This window comes from Salvelinus sp. IW2-2015, linkage group LG13 (genome assembly GCF_002910315.2).
Source record: "Salvelinus sp. IW2-2015 linkage group LG13, ASM291031v2, whole genome shotgun sequence".
NCBI classification, from domain to species: Eukaryota; Metazoa; Chordata; class Actinopteri; order Salmoniformes; family Salmonidae; genus Salvelinus; species Salvelinus sp. IW2-2015.
In genome coordinates, this window is record NC_036853.1 from 45,139,631 (window position 1) to 45,155,059 (window position 15,429).

A 15,429-nucleotide genomic window follows, 5' to 3' on the forward strand; every position below is an offset into this window, starting at 1 on the left:
GCTTGGCCTATGTTAAACGTACATAATGTGTATTAGGCAATACTGTAGGGAGAGTGGGGTAAGTTGAGCCATTTTTTTGCTTTCAGCGTCACTACATCAAGGGAAATATAGTATTCTTTCTAACAAAGATATCTACATATATTTCAGGATGTTGTGTATCCCTGGAAATAAAAGAATAAAAAAAATACAGTTTTGAAAACATAGCTTAGTGGTCTCTTGGTAAAACTTACCCTGGGTATGTGGTAAATTGAGCCACAGGACAAGGTAAGTTAAGCCGACTGAAAAATGTCTGTACGGAATGAAGTATCACCACTAACTTAAAAAAATAAAAACATATCTATCTTTATTTCCCAGACACAATTCAACACAATCACTTTTTTGTCTTAATCATTTTAAGCATATTTTAACACAGGCTTAAGACCTAACAAACAAACATCAATGGACTGTCCCAAATATCTAACAGATCTACTGATCTGCAGTTTTTTTGTGCAAAACAAAGATAGTGGTGGTAGGCATGTTAGCAATAATTTACAGGAAAATGGGTCACTGGGTAATCTCTCGAATACAATCCAGTTCACCATAACCACTACTGCTGTTTATTATTTGAGATATGACGCATAGGGAAACTCAGTGAAACTATTCAGTCTTCTGAGGAGCCAGCTAGGGAAGGGGTTTAGGGATTGAAATTACACAATAAATCGCAGTTTTACTTTCTCTTAACCAAATCAAATGTATTCATCAATGCCAGTCAAACAATCAAACTAATAAAAAAAAGAGAGCCTTTTTGATTTTAACATAAGAAATTCAAAGACGAGTGGACAATCCATAAACTCTTGTATCTTCACTTGCAGTATCGGTCTGCTTTCATCTTGGCTCTCCTGTGAACAAAAACAAAAGTCACAAGTGTTTATTTTTAGTCCTTACATCACCACTATCCACCAGACAATGTAAATAGCTATCATGTGACAAGTCAGCTTGTCGCAACATGTTGAATTGAAACAGGTTTGCGCAAATAGGTTTAGAGTGTGTTGGCAGTTTGACCAGTTATGTGATTGACTCCTGCTATTAAAATGGCCATCAGTAGGAGTCATGTCAACAGTAATTTGGACCAGTTCCAGAGTGATTTCTTGGAAAGGAAATTTGGATGTGTTGATCATTAAAACCAGTTTGTGTGTTGTTTTGTTTGGGGCAGCTACCACCACTGAAAGAAAATGTTATTCATGTATTGATGTCAATGGGAGAATGAATGAAAATTAGTTTAGGATTTGCCTCTTTATGAAGATAAACTCCCACCTGTCTAACAGCTCTTCGTGGAACTTCCCGTCTTTTCGGGCCATCTTCAGTGTGGTGCTGTCCTCCTCGTTCACCCTCAGCCGCCTGTCCTGGAAACTCTGGAACTTCTTTCTGTAATATCAGAAATCTGTGTTCAGTGAGACTTATTACACACACAAATGCACACGCAGTTATCATACAAAGCCTCGTGATAAGACACGGGAGAACCAATCACACCACTATCAAACACAAAGAATAGCGTCACTGAACAAAAATCGAATACAATTTTATTGGTTGCGTACAGATGTTATCGCAAGTGTAGTGAAATGCTTATGTTCCTAGCTCCAACAGTACWGTAATACAAAACAAAAAAACACTAAAATCCCCCAAATAAAATAATTAAGAAATATTAGAACGAGCAATGTCAGAGAATATATACAACATTGCACTCTCTGGGGCATAAACCCGACTACCATGACAAATGTGTAATGTTATATAGCGACTTACGAGTGTAAGTACCGTGCTATTTCCATTGAAGTAAACAGTCCTGAACGTAGATACATACAGAGTGCAATGGGGCCGCAAACAAACGCATAGATTTTTATAAGGCGCGCTAACGACATTTAGGCCCTCTAGCCGTGGTTACAGTCTGTCAGTGGTTTATGATTCACGGGCAGCACTCTGTTCATGCAACACGCTCTGGGATGCTAAGCACTACATCACGATGACGGGCTCAAGGGCAGCCATTATCGGCACGTCAACATGATGAGTCCATTTCCCCCGTGTTTTTTCCTCCTCTAAAATAAAAAACGATGGAGAGAGGGGGAAGATAAAAAAATGGAACACAAAGTTGAGGTGGGAAGAGGAGAAACGGAACACAATGACAGCCTTGTTCACGCTTAGCCCTCAGAACTTAATGGGCCGCCGCGGGCCGTAAAAGCGGCGGTTCCGTTCTCGTTCCAATTCCATCCCCGTAGCGTTGGCCCATCAATCGGCCTTTTAAGGGAGCGGGATTGATGAGGTGGCGCCTCTACACTCCCCCCACCAGCACCCTCCACCTTGTGCATCCGGGCCTGTGAATTAGTTGTCAAAATCTCACAGAAGCAGAGTGGAAGGTTGTCGGATGAAAATGGGAGGGAAATCACTGTCTGTCTACGGAAGGTCACAGTGTTCAACCCCTCCACCTTCCTGGCTGTCTTTTCTACATAAAATGCACCCCCACTGTGAGAATTGGTAGGTGAAGTTTAAAGGAAAAATCCACCCCAAAACTATTAGTCCATTGTTGATATAGTCCCAATATGTTTTGCATGTCAACAATCAAGTTTAAGATATAGAACTTTCAAAATACAGATATGCAGCCAGTATGAACAATTTCGGTATAATTGCAGTACTCCACAGTCATTTAGGATAACAGCCCACTGTTGATCCTTGTTGGGCATTTCTGACAAAAAGGGCTGTCTTAAAGTTTTTCATGAATGCATAAAACATTGTCGTGATATAGGGCAGGCCATGGCATTTCCGATACCTTTACTTATGTTCATTTGGACAAGATCAGCCGTACAACAGGGGTTTACAACCTCTAGACTAGAGAGCATGGAATCACAGCCTTGTATGATTGCCGCTGCAAATGTTGCTGCCACTGTGAGTGTGATTTAGGTAGACAGACAGTACATACACGTAGTTGAGCTCGCAGTTCTTCACGTTGCCCCTGTCCTCGTCGGCAATGTCGTCGTTTCGCTTGACCTCCCTCTCCGCGCATGACCGGATCTGTTCATCATCATCATCGAGAGAGAGAGAGAGAGGGGGAAAACACAAAACAGTTGCATGTTGAATAGCAATATCCTGGCCCCCCCCTAATGTTCAGAGACATTTTGTTTTTCCCTTCCGTCACCAACTTCACACTGCCCCATTGGGATGTAATTTCTATAGTATAGATGGGGAGGGGTGAGGTTATGGAGCGACCTTGTGAAATATATACATCACCTTAACCATCTCATCGTCCCCCGCCAACTTGCTCTTGGCCTCAATGTCCCCACTTTCACTATAAGAGATGAAACAGCTATTTGCTGCCATGAGAGCCATTTTCCCCTGGAACGGGGGAAAGAGAAAGAAATTAGTCCCCAAAAAATGGAGGACAAACAGGAATGAAATTAAGAGATTATTTGACAGATGAGTTTCACCTCGCCAGGTAAAAGCTCAATTACATGCAGAGAGCATCAAGCTTTCACTCCGAACCGCATCAACAAAGCAACAAGCTGTGAGGAAAACGAGGCTTATCTATATTTAGGGTTACTATGCAACAAGTTCTATATGACATGGCATTATATCACAGTCTTTGTATGCATCGACTGACATTTTTTTTTTGATTGACACTTGCTTCACTCACGTTCTGGAAAACAGGCTCCCACTGTTCTCGGGAGCCGATGGCGTCGGAACGCCCCACCACGACCCCCTCCGAGGTGATCCCTAGATACTTCCCATAGCCAGACTTCAGGGCTACCCTAGGGAGAAAAACACAGGAGAAACAAAATTCATTCCTGGATACTGGCAGGTTGATTTGAGTGTCTAAAAACTTTTCCAAAGACTATTCAAAGACAAAGACCATTTGAACGACAGAAGTTGATGCTCCTTTATAACGTTCTCATTTAAATGCAATTTTGTAGTTATAAAATTGTGAGACTGTAATTGTTCTTCCAAAGTCTATTATAACTCACCAGGGGACACTTTCTATTCAGATAAGTCAACATAGAATGTGCGTAGGTGATATTTACTCCTTTCATACATACCTAGAGTCTGACAACTTGATGGCAGTGAACTGCTCCGGGGGGTCTGGCCCTTCGTCGTCTGGAAAATATCAAAGAAAACATTTCCCTTTTAAGAGTCACGAAGCCCTGATTGATATTCTAAATCAGAGCATTTTCACTTTTCTTTTTTTAACTTTCCTTATTTTTATCCGAGAGGAGCATTCGTTTTGGTTTAATGAGGATTAAAAACAAGATGACTCTATTATCGCTTCAAACATTTGGGAGCTTGGCTCTGCCGACTTAACATTCAGAGTGTCGCGACGTCGGGCACGATTAGCATTTCTCACATTCTCTCGCCGGGGTTGTGATCTTGAGGAAGAAAAATAAATCTGTTTCAGTGGTGCCAATACAATGCATTTGATCTCAGATGTATTAACGTACAATAACGATGTGTCATTCTGGAAAAACAGCCAATTTGCATAATTTCCTCTACCCTTGAGACGTACTGAGCATTCATGTTTTACTAATGCTTCATGGTCCTTAATAACACACAACCTCGGGCTACACGATGTTGCTGCTGTGTGCTATCGATCGCCTACACCCACCCTACTCTCTGAAACCCAGACCTCAAATCTTGCGTAATTGCATCAGATGCTCGATTAGGTTCTGGGGGGGGGAGAGATGTATGAGAACAGATACTATAAGACTAGAGAAATCTCCACCCCCTTAAAAACAGAAACTCTCAGCTAAAGGCTCCACCCCTTCAGAAAATGTTCCACCTGAAATCATTGCCCCAATTTAAGCACCACCCTAAATGCGGAAACACCCTGTGGAGATCAGCCACGGGAGTGTTTCGGTTACTCTCAACTTATCGTTTGATTGGTCAATGGCGGTTGGTTTTGGGTTGAAAGGTTACACCTTCAGATGTTATAAATGGAATGAAATGCCTTTGTCCTCTCTTATCCTGTATCCAGTCCATGAAGGAAGGTCGGATGATCAATTCTCCTTTCCTAGACTTCTAGGTCTCTGGCTTAGTAAGCCTTTCTTTGTTCACGCGTTGTCCTGCAAGTTAAACTTAGGATCTATATGCTTGGAAAATATTGCCTAATGCTTGCTTGTATATATTCATTATCTTTATGGAGTCAGATAAACATTTTAATAGGCTAATTGCTGAGTCGCATGTGATGTATACTGTATATTCACATAATACATATTATCAATATATATTACTGCCCATTATAGCTTCATGCACTGGTGTCCTTTCCTTTCTCAGTGATGGATAAAAGTTGTGGATGGATTTCTACCCTATTGCTTTGTCCTGCCAGATCAGGGGCCATTGATGAAAGGAAGCTAGTTAATCATACAGTGAAACACACACCGTAAGGATGTGACCATCACAGGTKCTCACAASGKKRGGGRRGGRGGGGGGGGGGGGGGGTCTGTCAATTTCAAGGACAGACTGATGCAAATTGGGAAACCACACCTCTGTGTGCAATCATTGGGCATTGGGATAGCGAATAAAATCCCTAGGCTCACATACCACCACGTTTCTCAGACCACAATAGTCAGACGGACAGGTTAAATTATATTCCATCCCCTAAAGCAGGCCTATATCTCCCCGTGACCCTTGACCTTACAGAGGGCATTCATAACGTCTCCTGCATCCAGTGACTAAGCATCTTGAGGGCTTTTCTCAGCTTGAGAGGGCTAAATTATTCTAGACGGGTTTCCTTCTTACTGAAAATCCCATAAAAGTACAGAAACATCATCTCTCTCTCTCTGTCCCTGTAACTCCATTTCTCTTTCATCTCATTTAAATGAGCCTGCCTCCCAAGTTCGAGCCTCACCAAGGGAATAGGAATAGTTCACGTTTTATTCTCCTGGCCGTTTTTCCCTCTTTCTCCCTCTTCAATGAAAAACCGTGAGCTGAATCCCAGGTCCGCGTTTCTGTCTTTGGGTGGATGGTGGAGGGTGGATGGGTTTTATTGAACATTTCTCAAAACATGTCTCGCCTTAGGGCAGAGAATATTTGCCTGGAAACTCCCATTTAGTCTAGCTTGGCTAGTTAGGTTAGGTGTTCCACCCCCAAGTCGAGGCCTTTTCCCTGAGGCTCAGGGGCTGGTGTAATGGGGCTCTGGCTTGCTAGTCAGTGGGGCTAACGGTGGGGAGACGAAGCATATCGTCTGTGAGCCTGGATTCAAAGATGTGATTCCAGCACACGTTGGCAATGTCCCTCTAACTTGTCATGCACGCCAACTTGGAATGGTAAACATACAATCGAAATTAAATGGTTGGTGCCGATCTTTCCCGTTCTTTTTAGATTGTGGACTACACTTTTCACCTTAAACTACCCAGTGGGTCCGGATACTCGCGCTCAGATGCTATCTATTGTGGACCCTAGACACAATACCACTTGGTGGTATGAAAACGTGACCAATTTAAACGTTGTGCTGAAAAACTATGCATTTAAGAGGCAAAGAATCACAATGACATTAGGTCAATGATACTCATTTGGATCTTGATATCCATAAACCATGAGACGAGAGAGCTCTTTGCCTGTTACCTCGTTGCATTCTAACCCATCACAGAGCTGTGCAATACATTTCCTCCATGTAAATTATTTCATTGTCTGCAAGTGGATGGGCACCATAAATCGTAGCTAGCACCGGATTCATATTGATGATATCCAATAACGTGCTTGAGAGGACAAAGAAATAGATTAATGCCTGGTGTGTGTGTGTGTGTGTGTGTGTGTGTGTGTGTGTGTGTGTGTGTGGAGGAGCAATTCCAGCTTCCTCGCTAAACCGTTACCCGGCAAGCTGTGCAGAAATGAATGTCCTAATATCTTCTGGATCAACATAGTAGTGCAGATCTCCCTTTCATTTTACATGTCCACTCTCTCAGAGTGTGATTTCAAATTGATTTCGAACGAAAACGCCACTAAATCTTATACCGTTTAGGACAAAATTGGTTTAGATTTCAAGACGCTTGGTACCGCACACAGGCAGCCATCGAAAGCGGCGGTCATCGAAAAAGCAAGAAAATAAAGTTGGAAGAAACAATTAGTGAACATCCCAATTCTCCACAAATGAATGACACAAAAAATTCCCTGCCACTTTGCCAGGCTAATGGAACGTGACGTCCATTACGGCTCTTTGGTTTCCTCGCTTCGTATTGGAAAAGAATGGAACATGAGAAAACTGGGCTTCATGGGGGAGATTTTCTTCCATTCTCTTCTGGGATTCATTAATTTCAGACGATTACCAGCTCCATTTGCTCTGTCTATAATGCCGGATTACAGAATCCAACAGAGACCCAAAAAAGTGCATACAATTTTTGGGGTGATATCAAATTGGTAGTTACAGTCTTGTCCCATCACTGCAACTCCCATACGGACTCGAGAGAGAAGGCATCCTCTGAAACACGACCCCGCCAAGCCGCACTGCTCGCTTAACATGGAAGCAAGCCGCGCCAATGTGTAGGAGGAAACACTGTACAGCTGGCGACCAAAGTCAGCATGCATGCGCACGGCCACCACAAGTCTCTAGAGCGCGATGGGACAAGGACATCCAAGGCGGCCAAACCCTCCCTTAACCCGGACGACGCTGGGCCATTTGTGCGCTGCCTCATGAGTCTCCTGGTCGCGGTCGGCTGACACGGGATCAACCCCGGATCTGTAGACCGCTGCGCCACTCGGGAGACCCCGACGCAGACAATTCAAGTAAATGCAAGTGACATGCTGGGCTGGCTTGCATTTCAAAAACGACTTTATAAGAGGGAGCAATCAACAGGACCACTTTAGATTTTTCTCTCTCTCCTTCATTTCAATCTTGTCAGTTTGAATTGCAAAGTGAAATCATTTAAGAATTTACAGCCATTTTAGAGTGACTCATTCTGACAACTTGAGCGAAGTTGCCATCTAAAACGGCTGCACAAGACACCCACACCGCCTTGACTTAAACAGATTGAGTTCACAAACAACGTGTGCATCAAGCTACCAGTTGCGCGACCACCAATATCCATAATTTATGATAATCATAATGTATGATGATTATAAGTAAATCAAGTTCCAATTGAAACTACGGTCCCATGAGTTTTCTTTTGAGACATGAAGATGCCTTTAGTTTAGTGGGCCAACCTGTTTTGAGTTGTGCAGACCACCCAAGTTGGTAACATTGGTGCAAGTCACTTGAATCACAGTTGACTTCAGCAGCTGAGCTGCTAGGGATGCTACAGAGATGAGGGGATTCAAGAAGTGTTTTGGCGATAGCTTGCCAAACTACCCTCTCAAAGCTCCTGCAACATCTGGCTGACATTTAACTGTGTCTGTGGTTACTAGCCTGGCTCCACATCTACACCAGCGGAAGAAGGCAGAGGGTGATGATGAATGGCACATTCAGCCCCTGGTCAGAGGCCACTTCTGGTGTGCCACAAGAGGGCGTCGTCTCACCATGTCCGTTTATCCTTCACATGTCCAACCGAAATGTTCAGTGACACTGGGTATGCTGATGATGTAGGGCTGTCCCGAGCCATATACAACTAACCAGCATCCAGGAGGACACTTCCATGGGCTTGGAGGCAAAAGCAGCTGGATGATAGGGCCACATCCAACAACATGCTCCTGAATGGGAAAAAGTCTGGAAATTCGGATATGTTATTTTAGAGTCCATCCACAACCCGCACCACTAATCCTAGAAGGACAGGAAGTACCAGTGGTAACAACAACTAAGTATATTGGTTTTCATCTAGACTCTAACCTCAGTGGTGACAGACATACTACACTGGTCAGACCTTGTCTGGAATACGGTGGAGTGCTGTTAGTTGGATGCAGTAAAAAGCAGCAGGCCCAACTAGACAGGGTGCAGAGGGCCTTGAGGATCATCTCCAGGGTTGGAGCAGTCCAACCACAGCTCCCCTCACTGCAGAGCAGGTGAGAGCAGGCTGCAGTACACCTGGTGAAGGACATGCACACTCTCGAACAACCACTGCATGACCCGCTCCCTCTCATAAGGGAGGTGACTGCACCACCAGGCTGCTGAGAAACAGACTGTCCTGTGTTACTGCCCGTATTATAAAACAACAAAAACACCACTCTACCCACGGCTGTCAGACTGTACAATAACTTTAGCTCTTACAGACCTAATCTTAATTCAGTTTTACCATCATGAAAATAAATGTCATATATATATATATACAAAATTATGTGGACATCCCTTCAAATTATTGGATCAAACTAAAGGCTACTCAGCACTACGGTTGCAAAGGGTAGGAAACTTTCCGGTAAATTTCTGGAAATCTTTAGAAAACTTTCCATGGGACGTTAAGCCCGGGAATTTGGGGAATTTTGCTTGATATCAAAAAAAGTTAGCTTATAACAGTGAACCTTTTTTATGGGATACACATAGGGCAATTCTAGGTCTTGTGGCATATTTTGGTTAAACTATCCCCAATTCAATGGAATTGCAACCCTCTGCATGCACAGTGCATTCTTCCATCACATGTACAGCTGATTCTCAAGATCTTGCACACTAATGAGATGCTATTGAGCCCACACTACTACACTGTCTGAGCCAAGGACTACATGCTTTCTGGTAAGTTTTGATTACAATACTGGGTGGGGTGAATATATTATATGACATACATGATTTTTTTGTAACTAGTAAATAGTAGCCTACAGCAAAGTGTTTAAATCATTTATAACTTGTTAACAATTTCTGCTAGTTAGTTTTTGCTACCATGTGGGTTTTAGCTTGCTTGAGCCTGCTAACCGAGGAGTGTTAATACACCTGTTTCCATACTTGTTTCATTTTAAAACCTTTATCTTACAAAGGAGTTGTTTAATCTAACTGCTTAACTATTTATCTGTACATGGAATTGTATTTGTTTTGTTTTTTACAATTTATTATTTTTCTAATCTTTATAGGAAAATGCCACTGGCACGATCTGATGTGTTGAGACATTTCACTGCAGCTAATGTAGAAGGAAAAGCTGTGTACATTTGCAAATACTGTGCCAAATCATATGTGAAGAATGCAACAAAGATGCCGAATCATCTTGCCAAGTGCATAAAGTTCCCTCAGTGCTCACAACAAGTAACCTCTGACAAAAGTCCCTCTACTTCTATTTGAGGTGAAAATGATGAATCAGACACCTTATCGATATTAACAGCTCATGGTCCTCCTGGAATCAGAAGGTTTTTTGACTCAATAGCGAACGTAGTCAGAGAAATGCTGAAGAATGTCTTGCTCGAGCTGTGTATGCAACTGGTTCACCTCTGATGCTCACAGGCAATGTGTATTGAAGAGATTTTTGAATGTTCTTCGCCCAGCATACACCCCTCCAACCAGACATGCTTTATCTACTAATTTGCTAGATACAGAGTTCAAGTGAAGGTCAAGCAAATCATAGAGAAAGCAGACCGTATTACAATCATCTCTGATGGGTGGTCGAATGTCCGTGGGCAAGGAATAATTAACTATATCATCTCCACCCCTCAACCAGTATTCTGCAAGAGCACAGACACAAGGGACAACAGACACACCGGTCTCTACATTGCAGAAGGCAGTCATCAATGACTTTGGACAACAGAAGATATTTGCACTGGTGACAGACAATGCTGTGAACATGAAGGCTGCTTGGTCTAAAGTGGAGGAGTCCTACCCTCACTTCACACCCATTGGCTGTGCTGCTCATGCATTGAAGCTGCTTCTCAAGGACATTATGGCACTGAAAACAATGGATACACTCTACAAGATAGCCAAGGAAATGGTTAGGTATGTGAAGGGTCATCAAGTTATAGCAGCAATTTACCTCACCAAGCAAAGTGAGAAGAATAAGAGCACCACATTGAATCTGCCCATCAACACCCACTGGGGTGGGGTTGTCATCATGTTTGGCAGTCTCCAGGAAGAGAAGGAGTCTCTCCAAGAAATTGCCATATCTCAGTCTGCCGATATGCACAGCTCCATCAAGAGGATCCCCCTGGATGATGTATTTTGGGAGAGAGTGGTAAGCAGCCTGAAACTCCTGAAACCTATGGCAGTAGCCATTGCACAGATTTAGGGAGACAATGTCGTCCTGTCTGATGTTCAGACTCTGCTTGCAGATGTAAGAGAAGAAATCCATACTGCCATGCCCACTTCACTGTTGCTCCACGCAGAGGAAACTACAGTTCTGAAATACATCAAAAAATGTGAACACTTCTGCCTGAAGCCCATACATGCCGCAGCGTACATGTTGAACCCCAAGAATGCTGGCAAGAGCATCCTGTCTGGTGCAGAGATCAACAAGCCATATGTTGTCATCACTACCGTGTCTCGCCAGCTTGGGCTGGATGAGGGCAAGGTTCTTGGCAGTCTGGCGAAGTATACTTCCAAGCAAGGGCTTTGGGATGGAGATGCAATATGGCAGTTGTGCCAGCATATCTCATCAGCCACCTGGTGGAAGGGACTTTGTGGATCTGAGGGTCTTTCCCCTGTTGCCTCCATCATCCTCCAAATCAGAGCGCAACTGGTCCTTGTTTGGGAACACACACACCAAAGCACACAACAGGCTGACCAATACATGGGTTGAAAAATCGGTGGCCATTCAAGCAAATTTGAGACTTTTTGAGCCTGACAACGAGCCATCCTCAGCAAGGTTGGAAAAAGACAGTGAAGATGAGGCCTCAGAGTCTGATGTTCAAGAGGTGGACATTGAGGAGGTCCAGGGAGAAGACATGGAAGCCTGAGAGGAAGACAACCAAAGCTTTAGTTTCTAGACTATCATTTTACAGATGTATGTTGAAAACGTTTTTGGGAGATGCGATGGATCATTGGGGATCATTCAATATCCCCTTTCTTTTGTTGTTCAGTGAAATCATCCCATGTGAAGAGTCAAATCATTTAATTAAAGTTCAATTCGTAACTAAATCGTTTTAAAAATGATTTCTATTGGAATGATTTAATAATTTGAAATTATGTCTACTTATGATAAGGTAAAAGGTTTATATGATATGGTAAATATATCCAATGCAAAAAACATCTACATTTAAATGGTATTAATTTGCATATATATTTTCATTAATTCCCATATATTCCCATTCATTCCCACCTCTGAATATTCCCCAAAATGTGCAACCCTACTCAGTACTCATGTCTTGTGATATGTAACCCTGTCCCAAAGATTTGTGTTAGGGTAAATCCATTTAAACAAAACTTTCCATACATGTTTGCCCATGGAAACATTTGTCAGAAAGTGACTTTTTGGACCTGAATGCCAAAACATTCAGGAGATAAAGGTGCTCAAAGTTGACACATTTTGCACATCACACCATGCCATGAGGCATCCATGTCTTCATCACTGGAAAAGATAAACGGTTGAGTTTGATATAATTTAAAAGCTGTCAAACTATTACAAAAAGTAACTTTCTGAGCACTTCTACAAAAGGGCAAATATGTATGGAAGGTTTAGTTGAAATCAAAAGGGGTGCTGTCAAAAAGTGATTGAATTCAAAAGGATTTACCCTTCGGTCTTGAATTGTGCATAAGCCCCCTAGTTGTTACCGGTGGTTTGCAATCTCTTCCAGTGTTTGTCTCATAACAGTCTAAAACAGTAATCTGTATCTAAACAAATCAAAAGTTCCACTACCTTCAACCTCCCTCCCTGCCCCCTGGTAACAGGTGGAGCAGAAGAGTGAGAGCTGTAACAGGGACTCGACCCCTAGCTCATGCGGTGCAGAGGTGAAAGCCTAACGGACTGTACCACAAAAGCCTCTGGGTTGAGGCAGTACAATGCTCCCATACGCCACTTACTCAAGCATAACATTTTGATCATGCCCCACACACATCACCAACACTTCAAAATGAACCCTATCGACTCAATGATGTAACAAATGGCAAAATGTCTCTCGAAACACTTCCCCCTGTCCAATCAAGTAGCATAACAACCTAGTATGGCATACAGCAAATTGTGTGCATCATCATCATGCATTAATGACAAAACACATGACACCCTACTCCCTATATTATTGTGCACTACGTTTGACCAGAGCTCTACGTGACTTGGATGAGAAGTAGTGTACTACAAAGGAAATATTGAGTGAATTTAGCTAAAGATAGTCTCTCACTTTTCTTACCTTGATGTGGTGCACCAACTGTGAACAGACCAGTATCCAGGGCATGGATGTAGGAATCAGTCTGCATCTCTATTGCAACCGTTCCTGAAATCTCCCCAAAGCCACTGATACACCACCATCCACCTAGAAAGCAGAAAAAAAACATGATTGTTTGCTACTTTGTGGAGTATCATAGAACCCTTTTCAACTAGCTAGCTATGTAGCTAGCTAGCTGCCAAGAATGACCAGCAAACAACATACCAACAATATCCGGTTTATCTTGTGCATCGTCCCTTTTTCTTTTCTTATCCTTGTGCTTCTTCTTCTTTCTACAAGACAATTGTGGATTAACATTAGCAAGGTCAAATTAGAAATTGGGAAAAAGGAAAATAGCAAACAGTTAGCTAGCTAACATTAGCCAGTAGCTAACTGTTAATGCCTGGTCAGAGTCGATGAACGATAGCTAGCTGGATAGCATTATTAGCCAGCTTGATTCACCACCTTCTACACAAACAAATATTGAATTCGATGTTGAGGAATAAACTCACCCCTTGTTAAGTCCTTTCAAAACAAGTTTTGTTATTTTCACTTTTGAATAGTCAGCCATATCTTCAGATTATGGGAAACTAGCTAGCCACCAAGCTAACATAAACAAACGAACGAAAACAACATGCGAGTACGGTGGCTGTCGAGGTAAAAACAAAATATCACTTACCAAACAAGCGACATCTATTCTTTGGAGAATATATTAACATTGTATGTGTTCATAAAATAAATTGAATAATGCCTTGTTTGTTTTGCAGCATTTTTTTTTGTTCAATGTAAAAGGTGATGTGTTACTAATTATGTGTTACTAAGTGTGACAGAGAGTCGTACACGCTCTATATAAGCTCACAGTAATTTAATGGGTAAACCACCAACGTTTCTTCTGGATTACTATGGTCATTGGTTGCACTAATTGCACTGTTTGTCTACATAACCTGGTTCAAGCATTCATGACATTACCCTGAAGAAGGCACAGTGATGCCAAAACATTTGTGGTTTACCCAATACATTACTGGGAGATTATATAGAGGGTTTGTGACTATTTTCTATAGCCTACAGTTTACTCACTGTTACAGTAGTCAGCACCTCTACTAACATTTTTGGGTGTGCAACAGCTCATGCTTTTCACTAGACTAAGTGTGCCAGAGAATCACACACACACACACACACTTAAACTTGCACACTCACAATATCACCCCAACTCCACACACATCCATCCATGCCGTAGTCAAGGAGCAGCTTAAGTGGCCATGTTTAGAGTCTCTGCACAGTCTCACATAGAGTGTATCTCTGTAAACTACCTGAGTCCAGGCCAAGGCTGGCAGTGAGTGCGAGGGAAATTGACTGTCTGTCTCCTGGCTCAGAGGGGTACTGGAGTTTGGCTTTTCTCTCAATAGACTGTGTGTCTGCTGTCTCTGACCAGCAAATTACTGTAAATTACTACCCAGACGTTGGTTCTGTTTTTTCATTCACCAAGACTCCTGGAGGGGCTGAAAGGGAGCATGAACACAGACCAATGCACGCACACGCACGCACACATTCTCTCTCATTCACACACTGGCACTCACACACGCACGCACGCACACACACACACACACACACATTCTCTCTCATGCACACTCTCACACACTGGCACTCACACTCTCGCTTTCACACATGCATGCGCACACACACTCTTTCTCACACACAAAGTATCTCTCATGCACACTCACACACAAATTCATTCTACTTCAACGAACACACATATGTGTGCTGCTCAACATCATACAATGCGCCAGAAACGTTAAACACTAACTCCACCAACTGCTAACAGGTACATGGCGTTGTGTCAAATTCCTGCACCAATTCCTCCCAGTCTTCATTGAAACAACCAACATGTGAGCCATAGCAAGTATCGACCTAGGAGAGAGGGGTGCACTCAAATTAATGTTTATACTAATGACACCCCATTAAGGAAGAATAGGCCAATCAGGAAGCCTGTGACAGGAGGTAATAAATCATTGGATGACAGTGTCAGGAAGTAAAATTAATGAGACAGAAGCCTGCCCTTTGTGGTAAAGCAAAGCGCTACCAGGCAGCGGTGTCTCTCAGAGCTGAAAAGTCACACCGACAAAGTGGAGAGACTCAGATGATGTGGGATCACCGAAGTCAATGAAATGCTTTCAGTGATGATAAATGGTCATTTTAGAGAGTTGTATAACTTATGATCAATCAATCAAATGTATTTTATATAAAGCCCTTTTTACATCAGCAGTTGTCAAAGTACTTTAAAGA

General features: G+C 42.6%; 1 protein-coding gene across 2 annotated transcripts; it reads right to left on the reverse strand.

Moving 5' to 3' along the window:
* Positions 1-317: 317 nt before the first annotated feature.
* LOC111971577 (protein FRG1) lies at positions 318-13,805 on the reverse strand. Of its 2 annotated transcripts, none has more exons than XM_023998420.2 (9): positions 13,659-13,805; positions 13,372-13,439; positions 13,132-13,254; positions 4,059-4,116; positions 3,659-3,773; positions 3,256-3,360; positions 2,948-3,039; positions 1,294-1,404; positions 318-878 (listed from the first exon to the last, which is right to left on the reverse strand). In XM_023998420.2, exons 1-9 carry the CDS (start codon positions 13,715-13,717, stop codon positions 842-844), a joined length of 768 nt encoding a protein of 255 aa, XP_023854188.1. In that variant the 5' UTR covers positions 13,718-13,805; the 3' UTR covers positions 318-841. The 2 variants fall into 2 exon arrangements, with proteins under 2 accessions (XP_023854188.1, XP_023854187.1); XM_023998419.2 differs by having other exon boundaries at positions 13,123-13,254; positions 13,659-13,802.
* Between the last annotated feature and the right edge of the window lie 1,624 nt (positions 13,806-15,429).

Excerpts from the sequence above, each read along its gene's own strand:
- LOC111971577 (XM_023998419.2), bottom strand. The coding sequence starts at position 13,717 with ATGGCTGACTATTCAAAAGTGAAAATAACAAAACTTGTTTTGAAAGGA. Across the intron at positions 1,405-2,947 it reads AACTGCGAGCTCAACTACGT|AAAGAAGTTCCAGAGTTTCC; the intron begins GTATGTACTGTC and ends CTGATATTACAG. Across the intron at positions 879-1,293 it reads CACGAAGAGCTGTTAGACAG|GAGAGCCAAGATGAAAGCAG; the intron begins GTGGGAGTTTAT and ends TTTTGTTCACAG.